Source organism: Periplaneta americana, chromosome 16 (genome assembly GCF_040183065.1).
Source record: "Periplaneta americana isolate PAMFEO1 chromosome 16, P.americana_PAMFEO1_priV1, whole genome shotgun sequence".
Taxonomy (NCBI): Eukaryota; Metazoa; Arthropoda; class Insecta; order Blattodea; family Blattidae; genus Periplaneta; species Periplaneta americana.
In genome coordinates, this window is record NC_091132.1 from 73,841,349 (window position 1) to 73,868,797 (window position 27,449).

General features: G+C 35.8%; 1 protein-coding gene across 19 annotated transcripts in view; it reads right to left on the reverse strand.

Moving 5' to 3' along the window:
- Positions 1–27,449, reverse strand: part of unc-104 (kinesin family member unc-104) — a 439,225-nt gene that overhangs the window by 5,984 nt on the left and 405,792 nt on the right. For 16 of the 19 annotated variants that reach the window (XM_069849498.1, XM_069849500.1, XM_069849510.1 and 13 more), the window contains 8 exons: positions 25,054–25,205; positions 23,416–23,580; positions 19,818–20,038; positions 17,638–17,827; positions 14,450–14,694; positions 12,659–12,823; positions 5,282–5,370; positions 2,657–2,903 (listed from right to left, as the gene is read on the reverse strand). In XM_069849498.1, the coding sequence (XP_069705599.1) occupies positions 2,657–2,903; positions 5,282–5,370; positions 12,659–12,823; positions 14,450–14,694; positions 17,638–17,827; positions 19,818–20,038; positions 23,416–23,580; positions 25,054–25,205 (1,474 nt within the window). The remainder of the gene's footprint in view (positions 1–2,656; positions 2,904–5,281; positions 5,371–12,658; positions 12,824–14,449; positions 14,695–17,637; positions 17,828–19,817; positions 20,039–23,415; positions 23,581–25,053; positions 25,206–27,449) is intronic. The other 3 variants (XM_069849504.1, XM_069849516.1, XM_069849515.1) reach the window with 1 other exon arrangement.

Below are 27,449 nucleotides of genomic sequence, written 5' to 3' on the forward strand. Positions count from 1 at the left end.
AAGCATATTTCGAGAAATTATAAATGGGACCAAATAAGTAATGGCAGGTACCAAATAGAAACATATACAAGGACACATCTGGTACTCAAGATGAGGAGTCGAGTATGTATGTTTAACTTTCCATAAGCATATGTGAAATTGCATGTAACACATTTCATGCCTAATGTAATATTATGTGTAACACATGCGTAACAGAAGCAGCATATTTCGGGAAATTATAAATGGGACCAACATACTTACTTACTTACTTACAAATGGCTTTTAAGGAACCCGAAGGTTCATTGCCGCCCTCACATAAGCCCGCCAGCGGTCCCTATCCTGTGCAAGATTAATCCAGTCTCTATCATCATACCCCACCTCCCTCAAATCCATTTTAATATTATCCTCCCATCTACGTCTCGGCCTCCCTAAAGGTCTTTTTCCCTCCGGTCTCCCAACTAACACTCTATATGCATTTCTGGATTCGCCCATACGAAATGGGACCAACATAAGTAATGGTAAGTACCAAATAGAAACATATACCAGGAAACATCTGGTACTGGAGATAAGGAGCCGAGTATGTATGTTTAAGTTTGTATAAGCATATGTAAGATTCCATTTAACACATTCCATGCCTAATGTAATGTTTTCATCAAGTTTGACAGCCATTTCATCAGGGTTGGGTCAGTAGAAAATGCGTAATCTACGTGTATATTTTACTGTAGAGTATGTAACGTGGAACATTACTTACTATTACATAATCTACACTTAGGAGAATAAATGTATGTTACAGGAAAGCATTTGAGAGGATTATAAGAACAGAATAGAGAATACTGTTTACTAATTTGTAGCAAGAACATAGTACAGACAGAAGTATACTGTATTCATTTTAATTTACATTATAAAAAAATAAATAATGTTCCTCTAACATAGCTTTTTTTCAATTTCCCACAAATTTATTTTTCCTGACTTACGCTCTTTAAAAAAACCGATTCTTATCTACTTTCTTCTTTTTCCTCTTTTAGTGTATTAGGCCTAATGGCCTATTAAAGTTTCATTCCACTATTTTAGCCAACAGCCCAAAGATCTTTTTCCTCATGGACGCTTATTTAACAGTTATTCACGATTCTTTCAGAAATCTAAATATTTCGTCACGTTTATATGTAACTATACAAATTACTCAAATTAAGTGGATGAAACACTGTATCAGAAGCATACAGTCACATCACGAGATAAATTGACTAATTTAATTACTAGTCCATTGATTTTCATTTTTAAAAATTGAATTCAAATTTGGTGAGCCCAAAACAGAATTTATGTGTAGGACAAAGAATGATTTATCAGAATGCCTCCATTCTTTCTACCATAACTCGATCTATTTTTCATAACTCACTAACATTAAACATTCACACAGAAATCAATGAAAAATATTTATAATATTCCTTCATCATACTACATCACATGTGAGAAGCAACCGATAAAAATTCGTGGAAATGGAGAAAATATTATCAGCAAGGCTTTTTTTTTTCAGCTGGAACACTCCGGAACAGCATTCCGGTACCTTTTCACTAAAGGTATATGATTATTTTATCTATAAAAGGCTATTTAGGAACAATTTCATTAACATTTATATTTCAAAACTTTGCGTGCTTGAATTTTGAAATGTGCCACTGTGCTTGACCCTAAGACATGGCCTGCAGAAACCAAAAGGAGTATTCTTTTTGGAGAAGAAGACATTTATGAACACTCTCGCAGACTTCACATATTTTAAAGGGAAATGGCTCGAGCCTTTAAAGAATATATGAAGTCACCAGAGGTAGTTCCTAAAAACATGTTGGAGTTGAAGAGCATTTTCAACACCATTCCAATATCTTCCAGCAAGTGTGAGAGAGGCTTTTTCCAATTGAATCTAATAATGATATCGAAGAGGGCAGCTTTGCAATCTATTCTTTATTAGAATTGTTGTCCTGCACTAATGTCTTTTGACCCCACAAAATATGTTAAGTCATGGTTTCTTCAAGAACACCATTCTGCTGTAGATACTAAAAGTAAACTGTGTAACAGGAAAAAAGAAACAAAAGACATGTCAGAACTGTGGAAAATTTTCAAATAAAGTTAGTGTAGGCCTAGTTTAAGATGTGTTTTGTTTATACTAATACGTGGTTTAGTGAAAATTAGAGTTCCTGAACCTTTTTCTCTAGAAAAAAAAAAACCCTGATTATCAGGAAAGTAATGTAAAACATTAGAAGTTCGTCTTCTTCTAAACACTGACAGATCACGCACTATGTTATGTTAGTCTAAGCTATAATACCTACTATATACAAAATATTAGCTTATGATAATGATTAACTGAAAATTTTAAGATAAAGATAAACTGGAGAAATGTTACATTTTGTCAGTCTGCTAATTCTTAGATACCTAACACATTTAGCAAATATAATTACTGTATTGAGAAAAGTAGAGAAATTAATAAAAACAACTGAAAATTTTAAAATAATGTAGACATTAAGTTCAAATAATAAATAAAAAGAAAATAGGCCTATATTAAACCACATTCCGAGCAGCAATATTAGCTTTGTATTTCATACACAAAATGTGCTGAAGATCTATCTGAACTGAACTAAATTTCTATTTCTTTTAACAAAAGAAATGTACTAGATCAATTTAGAATACTCACCACCCATCTCTTCTTCCAACCATTTGTCTTCTGCTCCAGTATGTTGAGGTAGCCCTTCCTGGCAACAACAGGACTGATGCGGATCTCTTCCATCTCGGGTACATAGAGGACCAGCTGCTCCCGGCTGGGTGATGAATTACCTGCTGGCTGAGGGACCTGAGGTGTGCACTGCCCCTCAGTGTTGGGTCCATTGGAGAATATATACTGTTCTGGTAATACTGTTCGGGTCTTCTCTGGCGAGCACAGTCTGCATAAAGTGAAATGAGATTCGCTTGTAATGTAAAGACTTTTACATTATACTTTCAAATTTACTTTTAATTCCCGATTTGCACTACATTCCCAAATAGAATAAATGAGTGACAAACGAGAAGCTATCGAAGATTCAGAATGGAAATGTTGTACACACATTCTCCCATTGTTCCTACTTCTATGAATAACGTATGGCTCATATAACTTAAGCAGTTTTAATATAAAAAATTAATATCTATCTTCTGAAGAACAGAAAGAACAAAACTCTGAAATTTTACATACTAATTTAATCATATCTGAATAAATATTTGAATTCCATTAATGAAAGCTTATCCACATATGTACTATAGTATTTATAAGATGTGTAAAACATTTTATGAGTGTATCTTTAACCATTTCTGATATAATTCGAGACAAGCTTTGATGGCCTTATTTGCTAGAAATGGCAAAGAAGCCTCCCCCTTCCAGCCTTACTTAAAAGGGACTGACCCTCACACCAACAAAGGAACAGTAGTAACCAGACCCTCATTAAGGAAAAATGCGATGTTGACAAGTATCTAACATTCTAACCAAAAGACAAATTTCTGTTTCTATCGGTCTGGTCAGTGTACGTATGTGCAGTGCAGTGATCGACTGAAACAATGTCTTTCGTTTTTCAGGTGGTACAGAAGTTTGCAAAGCAAGAAATTAAGAGCAAAATTCAAATCCTGGCCTTTCATCTCAAAGAATTCCTACAAAAGATGATTTAAACTCTGGTCCTTCGTCTCGGAAGACTCCCATAAAGAAAAGGACCTTGCTATTGGAAAAGGAGCGAAATTGCGGACACAGACTGTGAAGATGATGAAAAAAGCTAAAAATTGTCTGTGTTCTGTAGTTGATAAAGGGGACATCTTAATAAATAAGAATTTAAAATAATCAATTAACTGCAGATGCGACAGATGTAGGAATTACCACGGTAAAGAAAATTTCATCCATCAATCTCGACAACTATAAGAACATACGAAGACTAAATTCTCTTTTGACCGAAGTGACGACTTTTCTCGTGATCTATTGCGCTGAACAATCTATGATTTTTACTAAAACGGTGTATCACCTATTTCAGAGAATTTGATTCAAATCATGCGGGAAAAGACTGAATTATGTTTCCACTCTTTTGCTATAAATGGTTTATAATTAAGTTTAATTATTTAATTTCCTTATTTTTGTCTCTAATAAATTTTAATTCCTGGTATCACTTGTGGGGGGGGGGGGGAGTCAGACCTGTTTTCGGACAGTTGACTAAACAACAACAAATAACACGGTCATAACAATGAAAGGGTTCATAACGTATTAATAATGTATTTAGCAAAAGATGGTGCAACCCTTTAAAATCTGATGTTTGACATATATGTTAAAGCTGCTCTCAGGCAGGGGGATGGAATAATTTTTTATAGAAACATTCAATCTGTGTTTGGTACCGGAAGTATGATCTATGTACAAGTGGATGACTGTTCGTCATATGACTCAGATGAGGTTTAGATCATGCAGTTATATTGAAAACTCACAATTTTTTAAACTGTACTCATCTGTTTCTGTATTATCCTGCTAATTTGTTTTCCAAGATTCCATTCTTTTGTTATAATCGATTTGAGTTTGTTTTTTTTTAATCTTTACACGTACTTTCTTATTCTTGTATGTAATACATTTTAATTCCTAAATAATAGTGTCATAATAATCAAGTGGTTCTTATAATAATATATTTAGCAAAAGACGTGGCAACTCTGTAAAATCTGACGTTTGGCACGTGTCAGAGTTGTTTTGATGCAGGAGGATGGTGCAAGGACGTCAAGACTTGTCTCGAAGTATAAAAGAGACATTATGTTTTCTAAAAATGTTAAGTAAAACAGATATATAAAAACTGTTAAATTTTTTAAAGCGGGGAATTGAAAATGAGATTTTTATGTATCTATACTTAATTAAAGTAATGGGTAAATTGCATTAAAAATTTACTAAAGCGAATTTCAGCTATCCTTTTTCTTTGGCTAACGAGAAAGACAGGCTACAGTGCAACGTCACATTCTTAGTCATAACATGGCCAACATTGAACAAATTTATATATTCCTTTGTTTTTTAGAACTTTGAGCATGTATTTATATTAGGCGATTGTCAAGATGGCCATGACTAGACCATGATAACCAAGTGACTTCGATTCATGCCACAGCCTGTCTTTCTCGTTAGCCACGTCCTTTTTCAATATGATGTATGTGAACTAGGGAGTGGCAGAAGAATGAGCACTAACCCACTGTAATCCCCAACCCCTCATTGGTACAGTCACTATATACATCTTCAGGTTTCATTGGTAAATAATTAATTGGCAACAAAACCAATGTTTCTTACTCTATTGATGAATTGGAGATTAGACTGGCGCTCATATCTGTGGTCTCTTCACTCGGAGACACGTCGTTGTGTTTTGTGATAGGCAAATCCTGTAATGAGAACAAAAGAACAACGTGAAGAATTGATATTGGGTATACTTGTTCAGTCCCTCTCAAAGTTAATGCTAGGACCGTAATAACGAAGATGCAGATTTTCTTGATAATTATGGATAACCCCCAGGTAGAATTATACTAGCAATTCTGTAAAATTTCATACTTCACATCATGACAGAAAATTCAGATCAATGACTAGCAACAATATTTAGCTACAAGGTGACTGCCTATAATAATAGTAACAGGAAAACTAAGCAGACAACGAAGTTATTCTGAAAGTTGCAGCCAAGGAAACAGAAACATAATCTCCCATTTCATCCCTAGGTACATTTACTAACTTATGTCAAATCATTCATATTAACCTGAAACTTGTAGAGCAATTTTCTAAACATAAAAATAATTTCATACAGACCATTTAATTACACATTATTCAATCTTTGTTATAATTTAATTCTATGTGCAATATGATTACAAGTGAAGTTCAAGGGATCAAATAAAAAATAAATGTCTAACAGTCATACAAAAATATAAATTGTCAATCTGTCTTAGTTATAGTAAGAGCATTCTCAATAAAAAGAAAATATTCATATTTTCAACTTGTTTGCCCTATTTATATGTAATCCTCTGGAATTCTAGAGTGGATGGAAAGTAACTCTCTATTGTAAAATGTTTACAACGTTTGTATATATTAATATCTTTTTATGAAACTTAGTACATAGTTTCTTTATGAAAGTAGAAAGTGATCCATAATGGCACATCACATGACTCTGCAGGTAAGGGCTCAGGTGGCCGCCCATTGTGAAGTCTGGCATCCATTGTACTGCTGCAGAGATGGTGGCGGACAGTGCATGGACCTCGTGCTCATTGGATCCCAAGACCATCAAGAATTGCCATTACAAACTCATAGACACAGAATTTGTGGTGGATGCTCGCAGGCGTGGTCGTCACTCGACATCCAGGACAGAGGCAACATTGCAAATGGTGAGAAATATGTTCACCAGATACCAGCAAAAGTCAACATGACAGGCCATTCGTGAAAGTGGTCTTACCCGCTACACAATCTGAAATGTTTTGAAAAAAGAATTAAATTTTCGTCTGTGGAAGCCGCATTACTGTCCAGACTTATCGGCGGAAGATTGTGGCCATCAGATGGAGTATGGTGAGATTATGCGCTTGGTTGGTACGAAGACTGGCCCAGTTGTTTACCAACATCATTTGGAGCGTCAAAGCCATTTTTCATGTGGGAGGGTTTATAACTGTCACTACTGGGCACCAGAGAATCCAGGGGCCATGATTGAGAAGTCGCAAAGCCATTCTAAGGTTACAGTGTGGTTTGGCATAACATTCAACCAGGTTGTGGGTCCGTTCATTCTTCGAAACATCATGAATGCAAAACAGTAACTAGCCATGCTAGAAAATGAAGTTTGGACTATTGTCTCCCCTGAGATAACATCAATGACCTCATTTTCATGCAAAATGGTGCCCCCCCCCCTCATTTTTCACTCGACGTCCAAGCCTAGCTTAATCAATATTTTCCAGGATGTAGGTTGGATCATCGTAGTCCATATGAGTGACCAGCATGAAGTCCCGACTTCACTCCATGTGACTTCTTCCTGTGGGGTTGGGCAAAGGATGAGGTTTATCGCACCAAACCAAGAACTTTAAACTGAAGAATTGCATTCGCCATGTCCTCACTAACGTATCACAACAGTTCCTGTTGAAATCAGTGGAGTCTATCCCCAAGAGATTAGAAGCACTGGTGAAAAATCCCGGTGCATATATATGGAGTTTTAATTTTAATTGCAAATGACTTCTACTATTTCACACTCTGCAACATAATTTGTTTCATTACAATAGACAAATTATATTAAGAAAGTTGTTAGCAATTTCTAACAGGGAGTTACTTTCCACCCACTCTGTAGTACTGTGGTACTTTATTATCCCCTTTAGAAAATTATAACACACTTATAATAAAATATTTCCATTAATTTGATTGCAATGTACACATTTCATAATCGATTGCAATTTTGGATTTATATGATTTCAGAGAAAATTTCTAATTCAGCTAACCCAAAAACAGCTTCACAATTAATTACGTCATGTCTATGAAAATCTAATAAATCTACTTTTCACAAAAACTCCATTTTTACAAGTCTCAAAGTAACAAGATATTCGGTCAGACATATTTTGAAATCATTCTACAATCTTAAAAAAAATTACAATCAAGTTCAATTTCACATTAACATTTCAGAAAATAATCACCTAGGTAATAAAATGTAAATGTAGTTATCTGCGTTTTATGTTATCATTGTATTTTCACGCAACAATATTTATTACTTATATGGAATTTATTCCTTTGCAAATTTCATTTTACTGGAGTTTGACTCATTATGCAATTACAGTAATCCATTGTATGAGACCTCGTCTCTCTTACTATCACTGATGAAAATTCTCCATTATAGAGCCCGGATGTTAGGCAAAATTCCTTTTTTAAACTGAGTGTATGTATGAAAGATCTATTAGAGATAAACACGTTTCCACACATTTGGGGACGATAGGCCCAATTTTTATTTTTCCTTTTTTGCCTATTTTAGCTCCTGTTGCCTATTTTAAAGTTAAATGCCTTTTTTAGCATTTTTACGTCATTATTGTACATTTTCTATATTTTTAATGCATTTAAAATAAACCTTACATAAAGTATATCAAGAAACAAAAAAGAACGGTTGTACAAATTAAAAATATATATTCACCTCACACAAATATTTGCTGAGAATCTTACTCTCCAGCAATACAAATGTTTCCAAGAAGTCATAAGCTTTTCTCCCCTACTGATTCCATTTTTTTATGTCACTTAGCAAAGATGTTTGAACAGTATAACCCTCAGTCCTCAGGTCACTTCGGGGTTTACCAGCGAAAGAAAGGGGATGAGGGAAGTATTAAAAGCAAGTCTCCAGGTCCCGTACTGTTGTCGCTTGCATGCATAAGTTATGCAAACTTTGAAGTCCCTAATCCCTTCTCACACCCCTCTTTTTGAGACAATACACAGTCGGGTTTTCCCGATCTCTGAAAGAAAGTACAGACAGTCCTTCTGAAATAAGTTGTTTTAAGTTTGCTCCAATCACTTCAGCAGAAGTAGAAAGATCTTTTTCCATCATGAAAAATGCTCTCTCTGACAGGCAGTCAGTTGACAACTTAAAAAAGCATCTTGTTGTGACATGTAACCAAGGAAAGTGAATACCATATGGGATAGTTTATTAAATATTTGTCTATTTTTTTTGTCTGTTTCCATGAATAATAAATGCCTATTTTTACTATTTTTAGTGCCTATATACCTGCCTATTTTAACCAAAATAAATGTCTAAACATCCGGGCTCTATTTATAAGGTTTAATTTCTTAACTAATGTTCAATACAACATTTATAAATAGTGCCTATTAATCGTTGAAAAACCTTGGATAAAAATATATTGATTTGCTATTTTGAAATGTTCGTACTTACAACAAAAAATAACACAAACTTCAAGAGAACATGCTGACATGCAGCAAGCTCAGACAGACCCCAGGCTTTCGTACATGTACACTAGTGTCCAAAAGTTAAGCATAATTCGTAAAACAGAGAAACGAAAGGGAAAACGGTGAGCAATCACTATAAACCTTTATCATAGTGTGTGCCGCATCGTACTTGTGCTCTGTGCATAGGGAAGGAGTACCTCAACCTCCACCTCCCCTCCGAATAAACACATGTTTCGAAGGTAAGCAAACAGAACCAGTGCGACTCATTCGTTCTTGCTCTCTCATTGTGAACAGAGGGTAGTTTCTTATCACAGTGTATACAGGACAGCACCAACATGCCACAGCGACGCCAACTGGACCCTGTTTTGAAGGGTAGAATAATCGGACATCTGGAAGCAGGTCAGACACAGACCAAAGTCTCTCGAGCCCTGAATTTGGCACAAAGTGTCATTTTCAGGCTTTGGCGACGGTTTGAAGACACAGGAGATGTTCGTCGTATGCCTGTACAAGGTCGCCCATGGGTCACAACGCCGCAAGAGGACCGATATTTGACCTTAACAGCACGACATAATCGGACGATGCCTGCAAGACAACTGTCTTCTGAGCTTGCAGCCGCCTCAGGCATTCGAGTTTCCAGGCAAACTGTATACCAGAGGCTCAGGGCAGGCAGTCTCTATGCCAGACGAGCAGCAGTGTGCGTCCAGCTCACTCGAGAACACATAAGGAACCGTTTACAGTGGAATTGGCAACATCAACATTGGACCTCGGATGAATGGAGGAACGTGCTCTTTACAGACGAGTCCAGATTCAGTTTGACCAATGATTCCCGTCGCACAATAATTTGGAGGGAACGTGGAACCAGGTTTCATCCCACAAACATCGCCCATTTTGTGGTAGTGGCGTACTTGTGCGGGCAGGCATGATGTTCAATGAACGTACAGATCTGCACATCTTCGCAGCTGGTACTGTGAATGCCCAGAGGTACAGAGACGAGGTATTGGAACGACATGTGCAACTTTTCAGAGGTGCAGTTGGTCCACACTTCATCTTTATGGACGACAATGCACATCTGCATAGAGCCAACCTGGTGGACGAGTATCATGAAGTGGAAAATACCCGGCACATGGACTGGCCAGCGATGTCCCCGGTTCTGAACTGTATAGAGCATGTCTGGGTTGCATTAGGAAGGCGAGTTGCAGCCCACCAGTCTCCACTGAGGACCTTTCAGCCTTCCGCAATGCTCTTCATCAGGAATGGGAATAGCTGCCTGCAGAGCTCTTGAACCACCTGATAGAGGGCATGCCATGGCGCTGCGACGCCTATGTAGCCATGAGGGGAAACCACACCCCATATTAACTGCTCAGCACCATCATTGTTGTGGAAGTGATAGTCAGATTTTGTACCGTAATTGTGTAAAATGTGTCCCTACGCCACACTAAAACAAAATTTGCTGATATGTGTTACTCTGTTGCATACCAGATCCTGTGTGATTCATTTGTACAAGTTTGGTGGCATTCTGATAGGTTGGGAACAAAATATTGAATTATGCTTAACTTTTGGACACTAGTGTATATTAACGCTTATAAATGAGCAAAGATAACTTCTTTTAAATTTCTAAATCCAAGAGAGTTAAATGAAAAAAATAAAAAACAATCAAGCACCAAGGAAACAAGTGCACATGCATTATTTCACTTGTATGTAGAGAGAATCAAAATGGTATTTCTGAGAAGATAATATGTTATGCTAACAAATATATTAATTATTTCACTCAAAGGTTACTGAATGAATGGTAATTATTGTACCGGTATATATAATGAGCCATAAACACAAAACAACATATAAGAAAGGTTTGATGCCCATGACAGTATCCAATATCCCATTTAGAAAATGCATCTACTTTTTCACTTGGTTATTTAACGACTCTCTATGACTACTAAGTTACTTAGCATTGATGGAATTGGTGATAATGAGGTGATATAACAATGGATTATTCAGATGTAACACAGTAATTCCAATGTAAATACTTGTACAACAGATACCTATATGGTATGTATGTATAATAAAATAAAGAAAAAATTATCATTAATAATACTTATGGCTTTTAAAGAACTCAGAGGTTCATTGCAGCCCTCACATAAGCCCGCCATTGGTTCCTATCCTGAGCAAGATTAATTCAGTCTCTACCATCATATCCCACCTCACTAAAATCCATTTTAATATTATCGTCGCATCTACGTCTCGGCCTCCCCAAAGGTCTTTTTCCCTCCGGCCTCCCAACTAACACCATATATGCATTTCTAGATTCAGTTATCCTACATGCCCTGCATCTTAAACGTCTGGATTTAATGTTACTAATTATGTCAGGTGAATAATACAACGCATGCAGTTCTGTGTTGTGTAACTTTCTCCATTCTCCTGTAACTTCATCCCTCTTAGCACCTTATTCTCAGATACCCTCATCCTCTGTTGCTCTCTCAAAGTGAGAGTTCAAGTTTCACAACCATACAGAACAACTGGTAATATAATTGTTTCATCAGTTCTAACTTTCAGCTTTTCGAGAACAGACTGAATGACAAAATCTTCTCAATAGAATAATAACAGGCATGTCCCATATTTATTCTATGCTTAATTTCCTCCCGAGCGTCATTTTTATTTGTTACCGTTACTCCAAGATACTTGAATTTTTTCACCTCTTCAAAGGATAAATTTCCAATTTTTATATTTTCATTTCATACAATATTCTGGTCATGAGACATAATCATATACTTTGTCTTTCCGGAATCATTAATAATACAACATATCTATCTATCTTCGTAGTGTATCCAGTTATTTGCCGACAACACGTGTTCGTCTATGTTTCACTATGGATTTCCTCTTCCTACAAATGATGGGTAAAAATACATTGATTACATTAAATTTATTTCACTCTCAATTACATTCACAATCCTCACAAATAAGAACCAATTCCTTGAAGCCTAATTTTTATCACAATAACACCAACCGAGAGCATAAACGTTTCAAGCAATTACAGGAATCCTGAATTTCCTGTCACTTTTTGCGATTGTCTTTACTGTGCCTTCAGAGTTTAAAATTAAAGATTTTATAGCCTCAAACCAAATAAGGTCATAATAAAATTAATAAGAATGTTGCTCTAATAATTATTCACATTATTGATTTATCCTCTACCCAACGGTACATATTATGATACAAGAAATAAAGTTTATAATTTCGAGGTTTTGATCATTGATAGCTTCTTAGTTTCCATATTGACGGCTGTATTTAAAATCCTAACTCACATAATGTCTGGACAGTTTGAATGAAGTGCGTCACATGCAAAGTAGGCCTAATTGCTCCCCTTTCATGATAATCTGCACTAGACATGCTCCTATAGGTTTATTATCATAAAACTATAACGACAACAAATTGAATAATTTTAACTATTATAAAACAGAGACTATTTGTAATGAAATCATGCCTCAATGGTACAAACAGCTAGCCAAGTAAATTTTATTTTATCTACTAATGATGCTATACCCATTTGACTTTATCTTTCATCACCAGCATTAGTATCATAATTTCCCTTAATTATTACCCTTTCTTACTAACATCATTAACATGCACCATTCCCATAACCGTGCATTTAAAGGAAGTTTTAGAATCAAACTTCTAACAATTACGATCAGACAGAATCAATGTTCACTTGAGTGATGGGAGCTACTACACTCTAAAGCAGGTTGACTTGGCTACAGAATGTTCACGCTAGCGAGGCCCTACCTTACTCGGTATCCTCCCCTGAATCAGCCTCACACACTTGAGTGTGAGGTCTCGCTCCTTCTCAGTCATTTCCCACGGTTCATATACGTCTTTGCTGGGGGACTTAAGCACCACGGGGCTGGCTCGACCCTCATTTGTTGCCTTGGCTACCATGTTACATACCTCCTGTAAACATAAGTGTGCACAAGTCTTAGTTAATCCAACTATTAAGCTGTATAAAAAATGAATCCATATTATGTAATAACTCACTAACAAAAATCAGAAAGTAATGCAACAGTATATTTAAGAGAACTTAAACCTACAGGTTCTCTATTCTGTAAGTACATTTTGAAACTTTTCAAAATGTTTAAAATCTAACAGTAAGCGTATGAAACCCTAATTGAAGGCTACATTGAACTACAGTGGACTCTATGTTTCAGTATCCTGCTGGACAGATTGATGGGACAGAGGAATTGATTGATTGATTGATTGATTGATTGATTGATTGATTGATTGATTGAACTGATAGACAGACAGACCAACCAACTGAAAACCTAAGAGTAAAAAAAGTTTTACCATAATGTTTCTGAAATTTTATAGTCAGCACTAAAACGAACATTATTTTGTGTCCAAATTGAAAAATTTAAACTTTGTTGTTCGTAAAGATTATTATTTTTTTTGTCCTACAGAATACATTTGTTATGGTAACAATTAATATTAGAAAAGAAAAAATTCGCTCCGGGGTCGGGGATCAAACCCGGGTCCTTGGTTCTACATACCAAGCACTCTCACCATTGAGCTTTGCCGAAGTTCAATCCACAGCACTGATCGAACCCCTCTCCTCCAGTGTTTTTCCCTTTGTGGCCTGACTCCAAGTTGGGCATGTATATTGACATTTTATACTAAGTCAACTGCCATTATACAAGGAGTGCACTCAGTTGAGTGACTTGGTGGCCGGGATTCCACAGTAATATGCACAGTAATCTGTACAGTAATATGCACTGTTGCTCAAAGAATCTACAATGGAGGAGAGGGATTCGATCTGGTGCTGTGGATTGAACTTCGGCATAGCTCAATGGTGAGAGCGCCTGGTATGTAGAACCAAGGACACGGGTTCGATCCCCGGCGCTGGAGCGAATTTTTCTCCTCTAATATTAATTGTTACCATAACAGATGTATTCTGTAGGACCAAAAAATAATAATCTTTACGTAGATTCTTCGAGCAACAGTGCATTTTACTGTAAAGATTACTGTGCATATTACTGTGGAATCCTGGACACCAAGTCACTCAACTGAGTGCACTCCTTGTATAATGGCATTGACTTAGTATAAAATGTCAATATACATGCCCAACTCGGAGTCAGACCACAAAGGGATTGAACTTCGGTGTAGTAACTTGGTATGTAGAACCAAGGATCCGGGTTTTTTCCTCTGATATTAATTTGTTGTCCGTACTTATACACAATGTCCAATGTAGCCAACATGAATTTCATTTCATTAAATAGTACTGCATTAGATATGTACATGTTTTCTTCATCGTATTTTCCTTTTGATTGTATTTTATTACTGTCTTGGGAAGAATAATCAAAAGGAGCTTCAAACAAAAAAAAATATGAATTCTAATCATAAATTTCATACAGTTCATGGTAAATAATGTAGTGATAAATAATCATTTTGAGGACTGAAATTTGTGATTAAGTTTTTGATTCTTGTGTGTGAGGATTCTAAACACACTACTGTATGTTATGAATTCGTGTAACAACACAAAGACTGAATTCTTACAAAGTTATATAAAGGTGGTAGATTACTTACCTTCTCCGACTTGGTAAAGTCATAGCTGCGAGTGGTCTGTGTGGTCTTGTCAATTCCTAACCGTTCCCGCAAGAGCAGCATGTGACGCACGCGTTCCACTTCCTCCAGTCTTGTCAATTTCTCCAGTTCCCACTGGTGGTCAAATATGAGGCTGTCACCTCGTGGCCTCCATCCATGTAGGTTCTCCTCACCGCGAACATACGTCGAACTCGTGTCCAAAACTCGCCGCTGTCGGCGCTGCACACCTGGAAACGCAAAATTCTTTTCATTAAAAAGTCCTTTTTATCAAGTGCTGATTGGAATTCTGCAGGCATCACCAACTCCTGAGGATAAAAAGAGAGCCACCAGCAGGAAATGTTCAAACATTCTCCTAATTCTAACATAGTACTTCTATTTCATATTGGTGATGTGAACTACTTAGACGAACTACCGAATATTTGCCTCTAGGTAAGGTAGTATCTTGCACAATCTCACATTAACAAATCATACTAGCTATGTATTATGATAGCCCTAGACTGTGTGTTTCAATACAAAGAAGGTCAAGTTATCCCTCCCCCCCCCCCAAATTTGGATCACACTCTTCTATTTATCAAATGACTTCAAACATGAAGTAATTTTCTTTCATACCCTTACGTTGTTAAGTATCGTGTTACAAAGTGATCACGTACTGACAAAACACAACAAAGGGGGAAAATACAATGCAGTATAGAAGCATAATTAAAAATAACGACTTAGTGAAACAGTGTGTTTTTAATAATCAAGAATAATAATTCGCATTTAAGAATTCCCGTAACTTTCTTATGGTGTACTAGTAATATCTAATCCACATACAGAAACCGTGAGAATTCTGAAATCTTAATTAAAATTAAAATATATAATAAATACACTATAAAATCTTCAAGTCATATTTTAACTCATGTATATTATCCACATTAATTTCAACAACAATAAAGTGACTTAAATTTTAACTACTTTATAAGTACAAAAACATACTACAGAATAGCAGAGCTTCTCTATGTTATCTACTGTTGGCTCTGAGTTGACCAGACTATCACAAACATACCAACTACTTTTGGAATGAATGCACTAACATTACACTAATCGACCCTTACCAAATGAATATAGCTATTCATATTATTCAGCAAGGGTTTTAACTTCACGTCACAACTACTGCACAATACTTCAACAATCGAGCTGGGATCGGAACTATGCTAGTCGCAGCCAGTGTGCTTCAAGTGCGGACATTCTTTCATTCTGACATATTTACGAGTAGTTATATGAAAACTGTATTACGTAAGAAATGTATTCCTTCTTGAAATTCATCAATAATAGATTCAGCAATACAGACAGAGAAGCCAATATGCGATGTAAGCTGACATTAAAGAAAACGGCTTAGAAACTTAGAAATCATCAAGACATGTTCACAATTATCAAACAGCAAAGCTTTATTGTAAATTCGCAATAATTTCACCATATGTATGTGAAACAGCCCCATGCACTTCAACAATTGAGGCGTCTAAATGAAAACAATTGTAAATGACAAGTGTAATTTTACATTGCCTTCTTTTATTGCTCACCAGATTGTAGGTATTTTTCTGATATAGCGGTAGATATGCTATAAAACTAATGGAGTAAAATGTGAGTTCTTTAAAGATGTGAATATGCGACAGTATGTATCTACAATGAAGGATAAATATCGTATCGTAGTGCAATTAACGTTTCTTTCGACTTCTGACAGCTCACTAGCCACGTGAGTTACAGATTGTTGTCATGGTAACCAAGGTTAACCTTGGAAGTAGCCAATCACCATTTGACACCCCCTGCTTTTTTGGCCCAAGCTCGAGGGCAATGCTGGCACATTAACGAACATAAGCTGACTGATTGACCAGCTCCTAGCAGTAATAGCAAGTTGGCAACATTGCAGTGACAGCAGACCTGTAAACCACATGATTAGTGAGCTGTCAGAAATAGAAAAAGCTTTAATTTTTTCCACTGTAATTGTACCGTTATGTGAAATAATGAGAGTAAATGAGATGACAGTGATAGCAAATTGCTATCATACTACTTCTTAAGAGGAACTATCATCGAACAAATGACACTGGCTCCTTTATTTGATTGTGGAAATCAAGCAATCAGTGAAAAAAGGTCCGAAAGCAAGATTACTCATGCCATTTACATTTTTAAATCACTGAATAAAGCACTAATTCTCAGTTATAAATATTAAGTAAAGACAACTTCAATACAACACATTAACCAATCATATACTCTGCTGTTCTAGATCTTAATCAGTAAATGACTCAAAGGTGTCGTGAGTTCTGTGCATACATAACCAGCAATGGAAGCAGTCTTATACTCCACCATTGTTTCTCCGTCATAACTCACTGAAAGACTTCCCTTAAATTTTCTCAGTGGTTATCTTGAACAAAGCTTCTTGGGTAAAGGATAAAAGAAAGTTATTCTTTTTCACCAAATTACCGACTTAATTTTCGATCAGTCTTCTAAAACAGTACTCCCAAAATGGTGGAACTGTAAAAATTCTCCTAGTGATACAAGAAAATGGTTAAATGAACGAAACCGCTCATCTTAGATCTACCTCTTTTCCCGATATAAATAGCATTATGTTTATACCAAATTATTAAACATGGCTCGATATGTTTGAAATATTTCATGTATGTCATAAGTTAAGAATTTAATTTACAACTGAATGTTCGAAGATGGGATATTCAGTTCTTCAGTTGTAGCATTATTTTGACAGTATGATTGCATATTGATATATTTTGAAATACATTAAGTGTAGAAATCGGGTTTCAGTTCAGCATTATTTAATGGTGATTTATATGACACTTTTGTGTAATATAAAATAGGAAACATACACAAACTATTTAATTTCTATTGACCACTATTTTGTCACATTTTTTACCACTTCTTATCTCCATTTCCTTCCTTCCTCCTGTGATAACGAAGTGTTTATTTTCTTATTCTGAGATATAGTATCTAAATTAAGCATTATAAAACTGTTAATGCTCATGCAAAGGCATAGTAACACAATTTTTTGTTATAAAACCTTATCCAAGAAACACAACTATATTATTCAGGGATCACCCGTACTACCAGAATTTAGTCCACAGCACGTTGTTCGCACTGGCTGGATGTCTACTTGCTATTGGTTGGGAGGACGGGGAACAAACCTGGGCTACCTGCTTCCGATGCTCTCTTCAGTACCAGCTCGTACACGCCAGATAACCGGTTTGCTTCTGCATTGCGGTAGTTTCCAGAGAACAGATGTTTCAAAGAGCGGGGACCTGTCCTGGCATCACGTCCATAGATTATCATGCTCAGGTCTTTTGTGATTATGGCTGGACGACCACAGTTCTCGAGCTGGAACATCCAAGCCAATGAAAGAGCTCTATTAATGTCATATCAAAAGACAACACTTACTATTTGGAAAATGAAGTGTGAATTTATTTCTTCTGGCATATATTCTCCTTCCTTCCCCCACATCACTTTAGCTACTGCCAGCTAACAACTACATCAACATGAAAAATGAAAAATCGAAACAAATAAGTTATTTCATTTAATAAACTTTTTAAAAGCACAGGTTCTCTAGAGTCAGTTCAATGATAACATGGCAATATCAGAAATCGAAGTATTTGGAGATAAACTATCTCGGACCATCTGTCCAATACAAATCCAAGAGAAGTTCTCGGAATTCGAGTTTTCCTGGTATGCTTCAACATATATTGGACAAATTACTGCTCCAACATTTTCTCAATGTACAGCAGTAGAAAAAACGTTGGACATAGTAGAGCATAGGACTTTAAATCAGGAAAGACAGACAGTAAGAGGGACAGTGATGAAAGAAAGAAAGAAAGAGACAGAAAGAAAGAAAGAAAGAAAGAAAGAAAGAAAGAAAGAAAGAAAGAAAGAAAGAAAGAAAGAAAGAAAGGAGACATCATCAATATCATCATCCAAACAAGTGTAAGGCCCAAGGCCCATTAAGGTCTCGATGAGTCATTCTCAGTCCACATTTTCTTGGACAGCCTAAAGATCTCTTCCCTTGAAGATAGTATTGAAGTATGGCTTTTGCAAGTCTATTCCGATTCATTCATTGAACATGGTTTTTCCATTGCAGTTGGTACTTGTTTATAAACTGTGAGATTGGTTGTAATTGAAGTTCTTGCATGACATCCTCATTTCTTTTGTGGTTCAAGCAACTATATCCTAGTGCTGCTCTCATAAATTTCATTTTACAGGCCGTTATTCTGCTGATATCCATACTTCTCATTGTCCATGCTTCACTTCCGTAACATAGAACAGGTCTAGCTAAGGTTTTATACAAACATATTCTTGTGTGTCACTGTACTAGGGAAGGCTTCATAATTTTGTTGATTATTCCCGTTGTTTTATTGTATATGCAAATTTTAGATGTTATAATTGTTTCATCAAAAAAATTTTCAATTATAGCCAAGATACGTAAACTCATTTACTTTTTCTATTAATTTGTTGTTTAAGCAAATTTTGCTTGCGACTGGATATTTCCCACGAAATACCATGACTTGTTTTTTCAGTATTGATTTCCATGTTGTATTTTGCGCTGATCATATTTGGATTATGGACTGAATACTGAAGCTCATCTTTATTGCACGCAGAATAAGCAAAGAGAAGGAAACAAGACATAAACAGAGAAAAATTAAACAAGCAAATGAGGAGCCAATAAAAAAAAATCATTAAAATAAAATTAAATAAATTAAAATAAAATAAAACCCATTAAGTTTACCTCCAACTCAGAGTTTGAAAAGGATTAATACTTTTGGAGGTGTCCTACATCGGGTTACAAACCCTATTTGAAGGGAAATAATTGAGTTAGAAGTGAATGGAGTATACATAGCAGAGCCCCTTCCAAGAATATGAATCTGTTTCAAATTCAGTTACGCCTGAAGGTGGACTTACAGGTTTTGTTTCAGAGAGCTTCATAGTAACATAGTGATCGCAACCTATAGCAGAGCCTCTTCCAAGAATATGAATCTGTTTCAAATTCAGTTATGCCTGAAGGTGGACTTACAGGTTTTGTTTCAGAGAGCTTCATAGTAACATAGTGATCGCAACCTATTTTGAGAATGGGATTCGAACACAGTATTTCTGGAAAAACATTCACGACATTAATATGGATTTAGGAATCTGGTATAGATAGTCGGGTATGGACATAGATACCATGGATTTGCCATGAAGTAGAGCGAGTAAGAGACAAAATAAAAATGCATTAGTGATTATAATCAAATACACAAACTCAATGGTCACAACACAAACACACACACCTTACATAATCATTATAGATGACATACCATTATTAAAAGTAAAAAAGGCGCACCTCTAGATATGCTGAGATTGTCATGAAGATCTGCTCTCCATAAGATGTGACCCTGTTTAATAACACTGAATTGTGTAAGGAACTATCCCACGCAGCTTCAAAACGGAACATACAGCGATCGTCGCCTGGAATTTCCAAGTATTCACCAGGGAAGAGTCCCAAAGACAGCACTGAACTGTCATTGTCCTCTTCTTCTGGTTCTGGTGTGTTTCTGATGCGGCCTGAATATCAAACAAAAGAGAAAGTTATGAAAATGTTGTCCTCATTAAATCTCTCAACTTGAAATAGGATAAGCACCTATGTTACAAAATGCACAAGCCTGGACAGCTCCTACAAAATGTTTTCTGCTAAGATGTTCTCAGTGCTCAAATAGTTACCAACATTCACTGTTAGATCCCCGGTTTGTGGGTCCAAACCTAGCCGAGAGCAATGAAATTTTATGTGAAATAAAAACATTTAACATGGCTTCCTAAAGACAGAAAGTAAAAGAGAATTCATGTGCCATAAACTTAAGTCAAGTAAAAGAACACTGTTCTCATATAAGAGAATTTTAGACAGAATTTACAAATGGTATTAATATCACTGTTTCTCTTGCATTATCATTATTATCAGTTATCAATATTATCAATATTATCAATATCATTAATATTAATATTATCACTACTATATTATTATTATTATTACTTACTTACTTACTTACAAATGGCTTTTAAGGAACCCGGAGGTACATTGCCGCCCTCACATAAGCCCGCCATTGGTCCCTATCCTGTGCAAGATTAATCCAATCTCTATCATCATATCCCACCTCCCTCAAATCCATTTTAATATTATCTTCCCATCTACATCTCGGCCTCCCCAAAGGTCTTTTTCCCTCCGGCCTCCCAACTAACACTCTATATGCATTTCTGGATTCGCCCTTATGTGCCACATGTCCTGCCCATCTCAAACATCTGAATTTAATGTTCCTATTTATGTCAGGTGAAGAATACAAAGCGTGCAGTTCTGCGTTGTGTAACTTTCTCCATTCTCCTGTAACTTCATCCCTCTTAGTCCCAAATATTTTCCTAAGAACATTATTCTCAAACACCCTTAATCTCTGTTCCTCTTTCAAAGTGAGAGTCCAAGTTTCACAACCATACAGAATAACTGGTAATATAACTGTTTTATAAATTCTAACTTTCAGATTTTTTGACAACAGACTAGATGATAAAAGCTTCTCAACCGAATAATAACAGGCATTTCCCATATTTATTCTGCGTTTAATTTCTTCCCGAGTGTCATTTATATATTTGTTACTGTTGCTCCAAGATATCTGAATTTCTCCACCTCTTCGAAGGATAAATCTCCATTTTTTATATTTCGATTTCGTACAATATTCTGGTCACAAGACATAATCATATACTTTGTCTTTTCGGGATTTACTTCCAAACCTATCGCTTTACTTGCTTCAAGTAGATTCTCATTCAATCCTGAACAGATTGAAAAACTATTTTGGGCAACTACTAAATGTACACAGGCCAAATAGAAATGATCGGGTCGAAATTCAAATACAAACTGCTGAGCCATTTATACCCGAACCCACACTTTCTGAAGTCGAAATTGCAATAGAAAAGCTGAAAAATTACAAGTCTCCAGGTATCGACTAAATTCCAGGAGAATTAATCCAAGAGGGTGGAAATGCATTATATAGCGAAATTTATACGCTTGTACTTGCCATATGGGAGAACAAAATTGTACCAGAACGATGGAAGGAGTTTATTACTGCACGAATTGTGTATGACTGCATACTAAAAAACCTCTGCAATTTCCTTTTTCCACATAGTAAATACAAGCTTATAAATTTCGCTAGACAATGCACTTCCACTGTGCAATTATCTGGCATCAATAAATTGGTGATAGTGAAATGGTATTTTGTAGAGGCAAGTTCGAGGATTCGTAATGGTAATGGAATTACATTACATAACATTCGTTTTATAGTATGGTAGGAAAAATCTCAATAAAACCAAACAAGAGAATGAACTCAAGTAGACTGGAACGCACATTCGGACGCAGCCTCAAAGCATGACACATGCTTGCTACCTCTAGGTCACCCTAATGGCGACTACTGTTTCACTATTGTAATGTATGTGCCGATCTGAAGTGTAAATCATATTATTACTTTTATTATTTCTTATTTCATTTACAATGTCCCATTTAACTAAATGCATCATCATCACCACCACAACAACAATCACACCACCATCATCATTATCATCATCAACACAAGTCGCCCTCAGTAGCATAGTTGGTATAGCACTGGCCTTCTATGCTCAAGGTTGCGGGTTCTATCCCGGCCGAGGTCGATGGCATTTAAGTGTGTTTAAATGCGACAGGCTCATGTCAGTAGATTTACTGGCATGTAAAAGAACTCCTGCTGATATAACCTCTGCATTTGCGTGCATCATTAAATAAATCACATTTTTTTAATCATCAACACAATCATAATTATCAACATACCACCACCATCACCACAAAATATTAGAACTATTCAATTTCATCCCATATAACTCAAATAATATTCCTGTTCCCTCTATCTCCTTTTTGGGTTTTCCATGATCTTGTTGTCCGTTAGATCTATACTGCATTTTTAGTGGGCGTATATGAATTAAATGACAAAAGAAAGACATCTATATTGTTCGTAAATGTTAACCAGTATTTTTTTTTGTTACATATCAGCATTCGAGCAGTTTGTGACAGCAATCTCTATTCGAATAAATTGAAATTAATCTTGCTTTTATTAAAATTATTATTTTAATTTGTTTCTATATATTATCCTTAACAGTTATTTCTGGTAATTTCTACTCCAAACAAATGAAGCACAGAAAATGTTTGTCTTGTGGAGTGCTTACTTCACTCAAAGGAAGGTGAAGATCGCATTTATGGCACTACCTGTGAATATTGTATCGATTTTATGTACAGTTGCACATAATAATGCTTACATACCTGAAGTATTGTAGGGTTACAAACGAAAAAAGAAAAAACCTTATTAAAACAATCTCACTCTATTTTAACTTCACCTTTTTATACTTTCATGTTCAATTTAAAAATGTTACTCAAAGTAATAATATGTTACTATGCATGCATCTTAAGGGTTTAGTGTCTATGAAAATCTTATGTTTTATTATCAACCTATTTGGAGATTTTTTTTACTAATGGCCAATTCTTGACTTACGTCATTCACCCATATGAAGCCAGTTACCGACAGAGTGTTGCCCAGGTGCGCCATAGGACGCTCGTGTATGCTACAACCGCAGTGAAATGAGATGATTATGGAGATTTGCTAGGATGCCACAGAGGAACCATAGCTTCCGAGAAAACCCCTGAGTTATCTGGGCCATGGGTTTGCCCAACACAAGTTATAACTCGGGGGTACATAGGGGATAGAAATCGGATCCACAGAATTATAAATCCAACACTCTAGCCACTAGATCACAGTGGCGGCTTATATGGAGATATAAGACTTGGCATGTAATTGCTTACTGTATATGTAGAGACAAGCATCATAACAATGTGTTTCGAAGAAAATGTTTATCAAAGATAAAAAATAATTATATCTTACCTACAACAAGTTCTCGTACATCCTTCCACCGCAATTCTGGGGCATGTTCATGTACAATTGTAATGCGTATACGACGCTGGATACCCTGGTGCAATAGGAACAGGCCTCTGCAGGGAAGATCATCACTGTGGTCCACCACTGCCGGTACATACTCTCCATTTGGAGCTGGAAATACACAGATTCTTTCTTAGGATGACAGTAACAATATTAAAACATGAAATGTACAAATGTAGCGAAATTTCAATCTTGAATATAACAGGAGAACATTCAAAATCATATTGAAAAGAATACTTACAATAACTGCACTCATATAAAATATGTTCACTTTTAAGCTGAGGTCATGCATACTACAGTAATACTAATAATATGTCCTATGAACCTTTTAAGGTATCGCAAACCGTTCATAATGACCCCAGTAATGTGAACTGACCAATAAGTGTCTCCATTTCAACTCTTGTTATAAACTGTCTTATTTGAAGGGTTCAGAGTCATAGTGGTGGTGGTGATTATAAGTCCCAAAAAATAGAAGCTAATTACATCATTTGAAACTCTAATATTAATGTCTGTAATATGAGTGCCGTATGTTGTTGTTGTTTTCTAATGCCAGGCATTTGACAATAAAGTCATTTGACCTCTTGCACTCCAATATTTTTCAAAGATGTTGTCATGGTTAGCCACTGACGCACAGATTTTGAGATGTTCTGAATCCATTTCTTGATTTGAGTTGCACAATAGACAGTTAGGAGACTGATATATTCCAATTCTATGCAGATGTTTGGCCAAACAGTCATGGCCTGTTGCCAATCTAAATGCAGCTACAGACAATTTGCGTGGTAAATCGGGAATTAACTGTGGATTATGATGCAGAGAGTTCCATTTTTTCCCTTGAGATTGTGTTATCAAATTTTGTTTGTTGAAGTCCAAGTATGTAGATTTAATAAATCTTTTCACAGAGGAATACGTAGATTTAGTAACAGGTCTGTAAGTAGCAGTGCTGCCCTTCTTTGCTAAAGCATCCGCATTCTCGTTTCCCAGGATTCCACAATGGTATGGTATCCATTGGAATACAATTCTTTTATTGAGTGTTATTAGTTGAGAGAGCATTTTAGTTATTTCTGCTATTTGAGATGAAGGTGTGCGTCTAGAGACTATTGATAGAATAGCTGCTTTGGAGTCTGACAATATAATTGCATTTTTAAATTTACTGATGTGGCAGAGAAGACTCCTGAGACTTTCACTTTTTGCAGTGATTTCTCCATCAAAACTTGTTGTTCCATATCCAAGAAATCTATAAAGTGAGAAGAGACAGCACGTAACACCTGCACCTGCAACTTGTTCTCTGGAGATCAAGGATCCATCGGTGTATAAATGAAGCCAATTTTGTGGAGGGTACCTAATATTAATTGTCTCTAAAGACAATTGTTTCATTATTTCAGTGTTTACTTCTGATTTCAGTATTTCTTGTGTTAAATTTATGTTATACTCTATATTTAATAGTGTTAAAGGGTTTGGTTTAATTTGTAAGTTTTCTTTTAAATTCGGGATGTTGATTTTCTGTTTTAATTCTTGAACCATGGATATGAAACTTTTTTTAGTTTTAAATTGATTCTGTACAGGTTTCAATGCAGTATTACTTACCTAATTCACAGATCTCAAACCAGACGAGGACATCGTACTTTGCATGTACATGGCTCGTACTAGGTGACGGCAGAACTCCGAACTTGGGTGATCGCACTGGCTGACTGATAGGAATAGATGGAGGAAGCATCCGTTTAGGAGGCTGACGGACGCTACAATTGTAAGACAATGTCAGTGTAACATTCACTTTCATGCAAGTGTTATCTGTAAGACAGAAAACTTCTCTCTCCTTATACTGTGAGCATAATTATAATTCAGGACTCAATCTATGTATTTTGATAATTGCAGCATACATCAAGCGAACTTATCAAATATGAGAGGTCTCTGCACTGTCTTGTAAAGACATCTATCTCAATTGAGACACTGCCTGCAGACACATCTGTCAACAACTGAAGTTATCGCAATGACAGGAAAAGATCTACACGACATGACATTAAGAATGTTTGAGAACCCATTGTTCTCAGCAGTTTTGGATTTAACGGTAAGTATTTTAACCACTTCCCTGATTAACTCGAGTTAACTCGGGTTGCTAACATGTATCAAAATTTATTAACCCAAGTTAACTCGTTTGAGTCCCATTGTCTATTTCATAGTGATTTTTTTAAGTATGTAAGAAAATTAGTGATGTACAGTGATTCTGCAATATTAAATGACCTCTTTACGAAAATAAAAAAATGACTTTTTTTCACAAAACTGGTAAAATATATAGTAAGGGAAGAGGTTAACCACTAGAAACAGAAAATACTTTAATTTGGACCATATTGAATTTAGACAAGTCTCTAAAAAAAAAAAAAAAAAAAAAAAAAAAAAAAAAAAAAAAAAAAAAATTGTGGAAAATATTTTAACCAGACTCCCATTCTACTCCTGTAACATGTATTCAGCACCTCCGAAATCAATATACGAACGAGCAAATTAATCATATGAAAATATTTCGAACAACTGAAAACAAAAATTCAACAGTTGCACAATAATTAGAACCGACGCTGCAAATGCATTTTGTTGGTTGCATAGCAAGTAGGCCTGTACTTTCGTAGTTTAAGCTACTGCAAATTTAATCTCTCAGTTACAATTAAGAAAACACTCAGTTCTACACACTCATGTTTACGCAGTAGTAACTTTTTTCTTTATTCCCGAATTTTATCCAATTACAGTATATCAGTTAATAGTATGTGTCTGTATGCAAAACCTGTATTTATTGTTAATGTCAAATTTCCCTCAACCTTAATAAATACATTAAGATTCTGCCATATGTATACGTATACTATTCATAAATTTAGCCTCATGTTCATAGGTGGGATCAAACATACGACTCCCACTTCACAAAATAACAACTCTGACTGCGAACTCTAAGTGAACCGATGTATGAAATCCGCAGCTAAAGGAAAGATATGGTATTCTGTTTTCCACGGTGGGGAGTGATAGGCCAAACCCTGTTCACCTGGTATAAGGAGAGAGAGAGAGAGAGAGAGAGAGAGAGAGAGAGAGAGCGCGAGAGAGAGAGAGAGAGAGCGAGAGAGAGAGAAGAGAGACAGACAGAAAGGGACGGGGAAGTAGAGCGAGGGATGTACTTGCAAGCAGACAGAGGAAATGTGCATTTTAAATTTAATTCAGATTACTTGAAAGAATTAGTGCAAGCTGGGATTCTAAACTCTCTGACAGTTGTAGCAAGCTGCTATAAGTTGAAAGATAGCAAAAGCAAATAGAAACATAAAAAATCTTTCACTCTTATGGAAACATTATACTTTCTTATTATACATTTTACGCTTATTGCAACAATTCTGTACTTTTTTCATGCACGAATGACATTTCTGTTTATAGTTTATTTTCTTAAAAAGATATAGCCACACGAATATCATCATTTACTGTGCATTCAAATATAAAAACGAACTTTCGTTTTCTACACCACATTCAAAATTTTAACCCTTAGAGCTCCAAAATTATTTAATTTTACATTGATACTATATTAATTCAGCGATTTCTGCACTGTTTTGTAACAGGTTTTCAAGAATAGAGTTAACACTGTCGCCATTTTGTGTTACTTTTTCAAATAAAGACAACACTTTTTTTTTTATAGAAAACGATTATTGTTGATTATTTATCGCAACTGGCTGAGTGTGCTCCCGCTCTAACGAGAGGAAAGAACATTAGGGGTAACCACTGTAGAGTGGAAATGCCTTAAAATGATTAATTATATTTCATATGTATTATAACCTACAAAACTAAACTGAATCATAGATAATGAAAATGAGCAAAATCCATCCCATATTTAAGGAGAAACCACAACACACGAACAATTAAACAACATGTCACAAATCACTTTTTCGGTACCAAGTAGGCCTATGCCAAAAACATGTATTTCTGTGAAAATCTCAAAATAATTTTTCACAGCATACCTG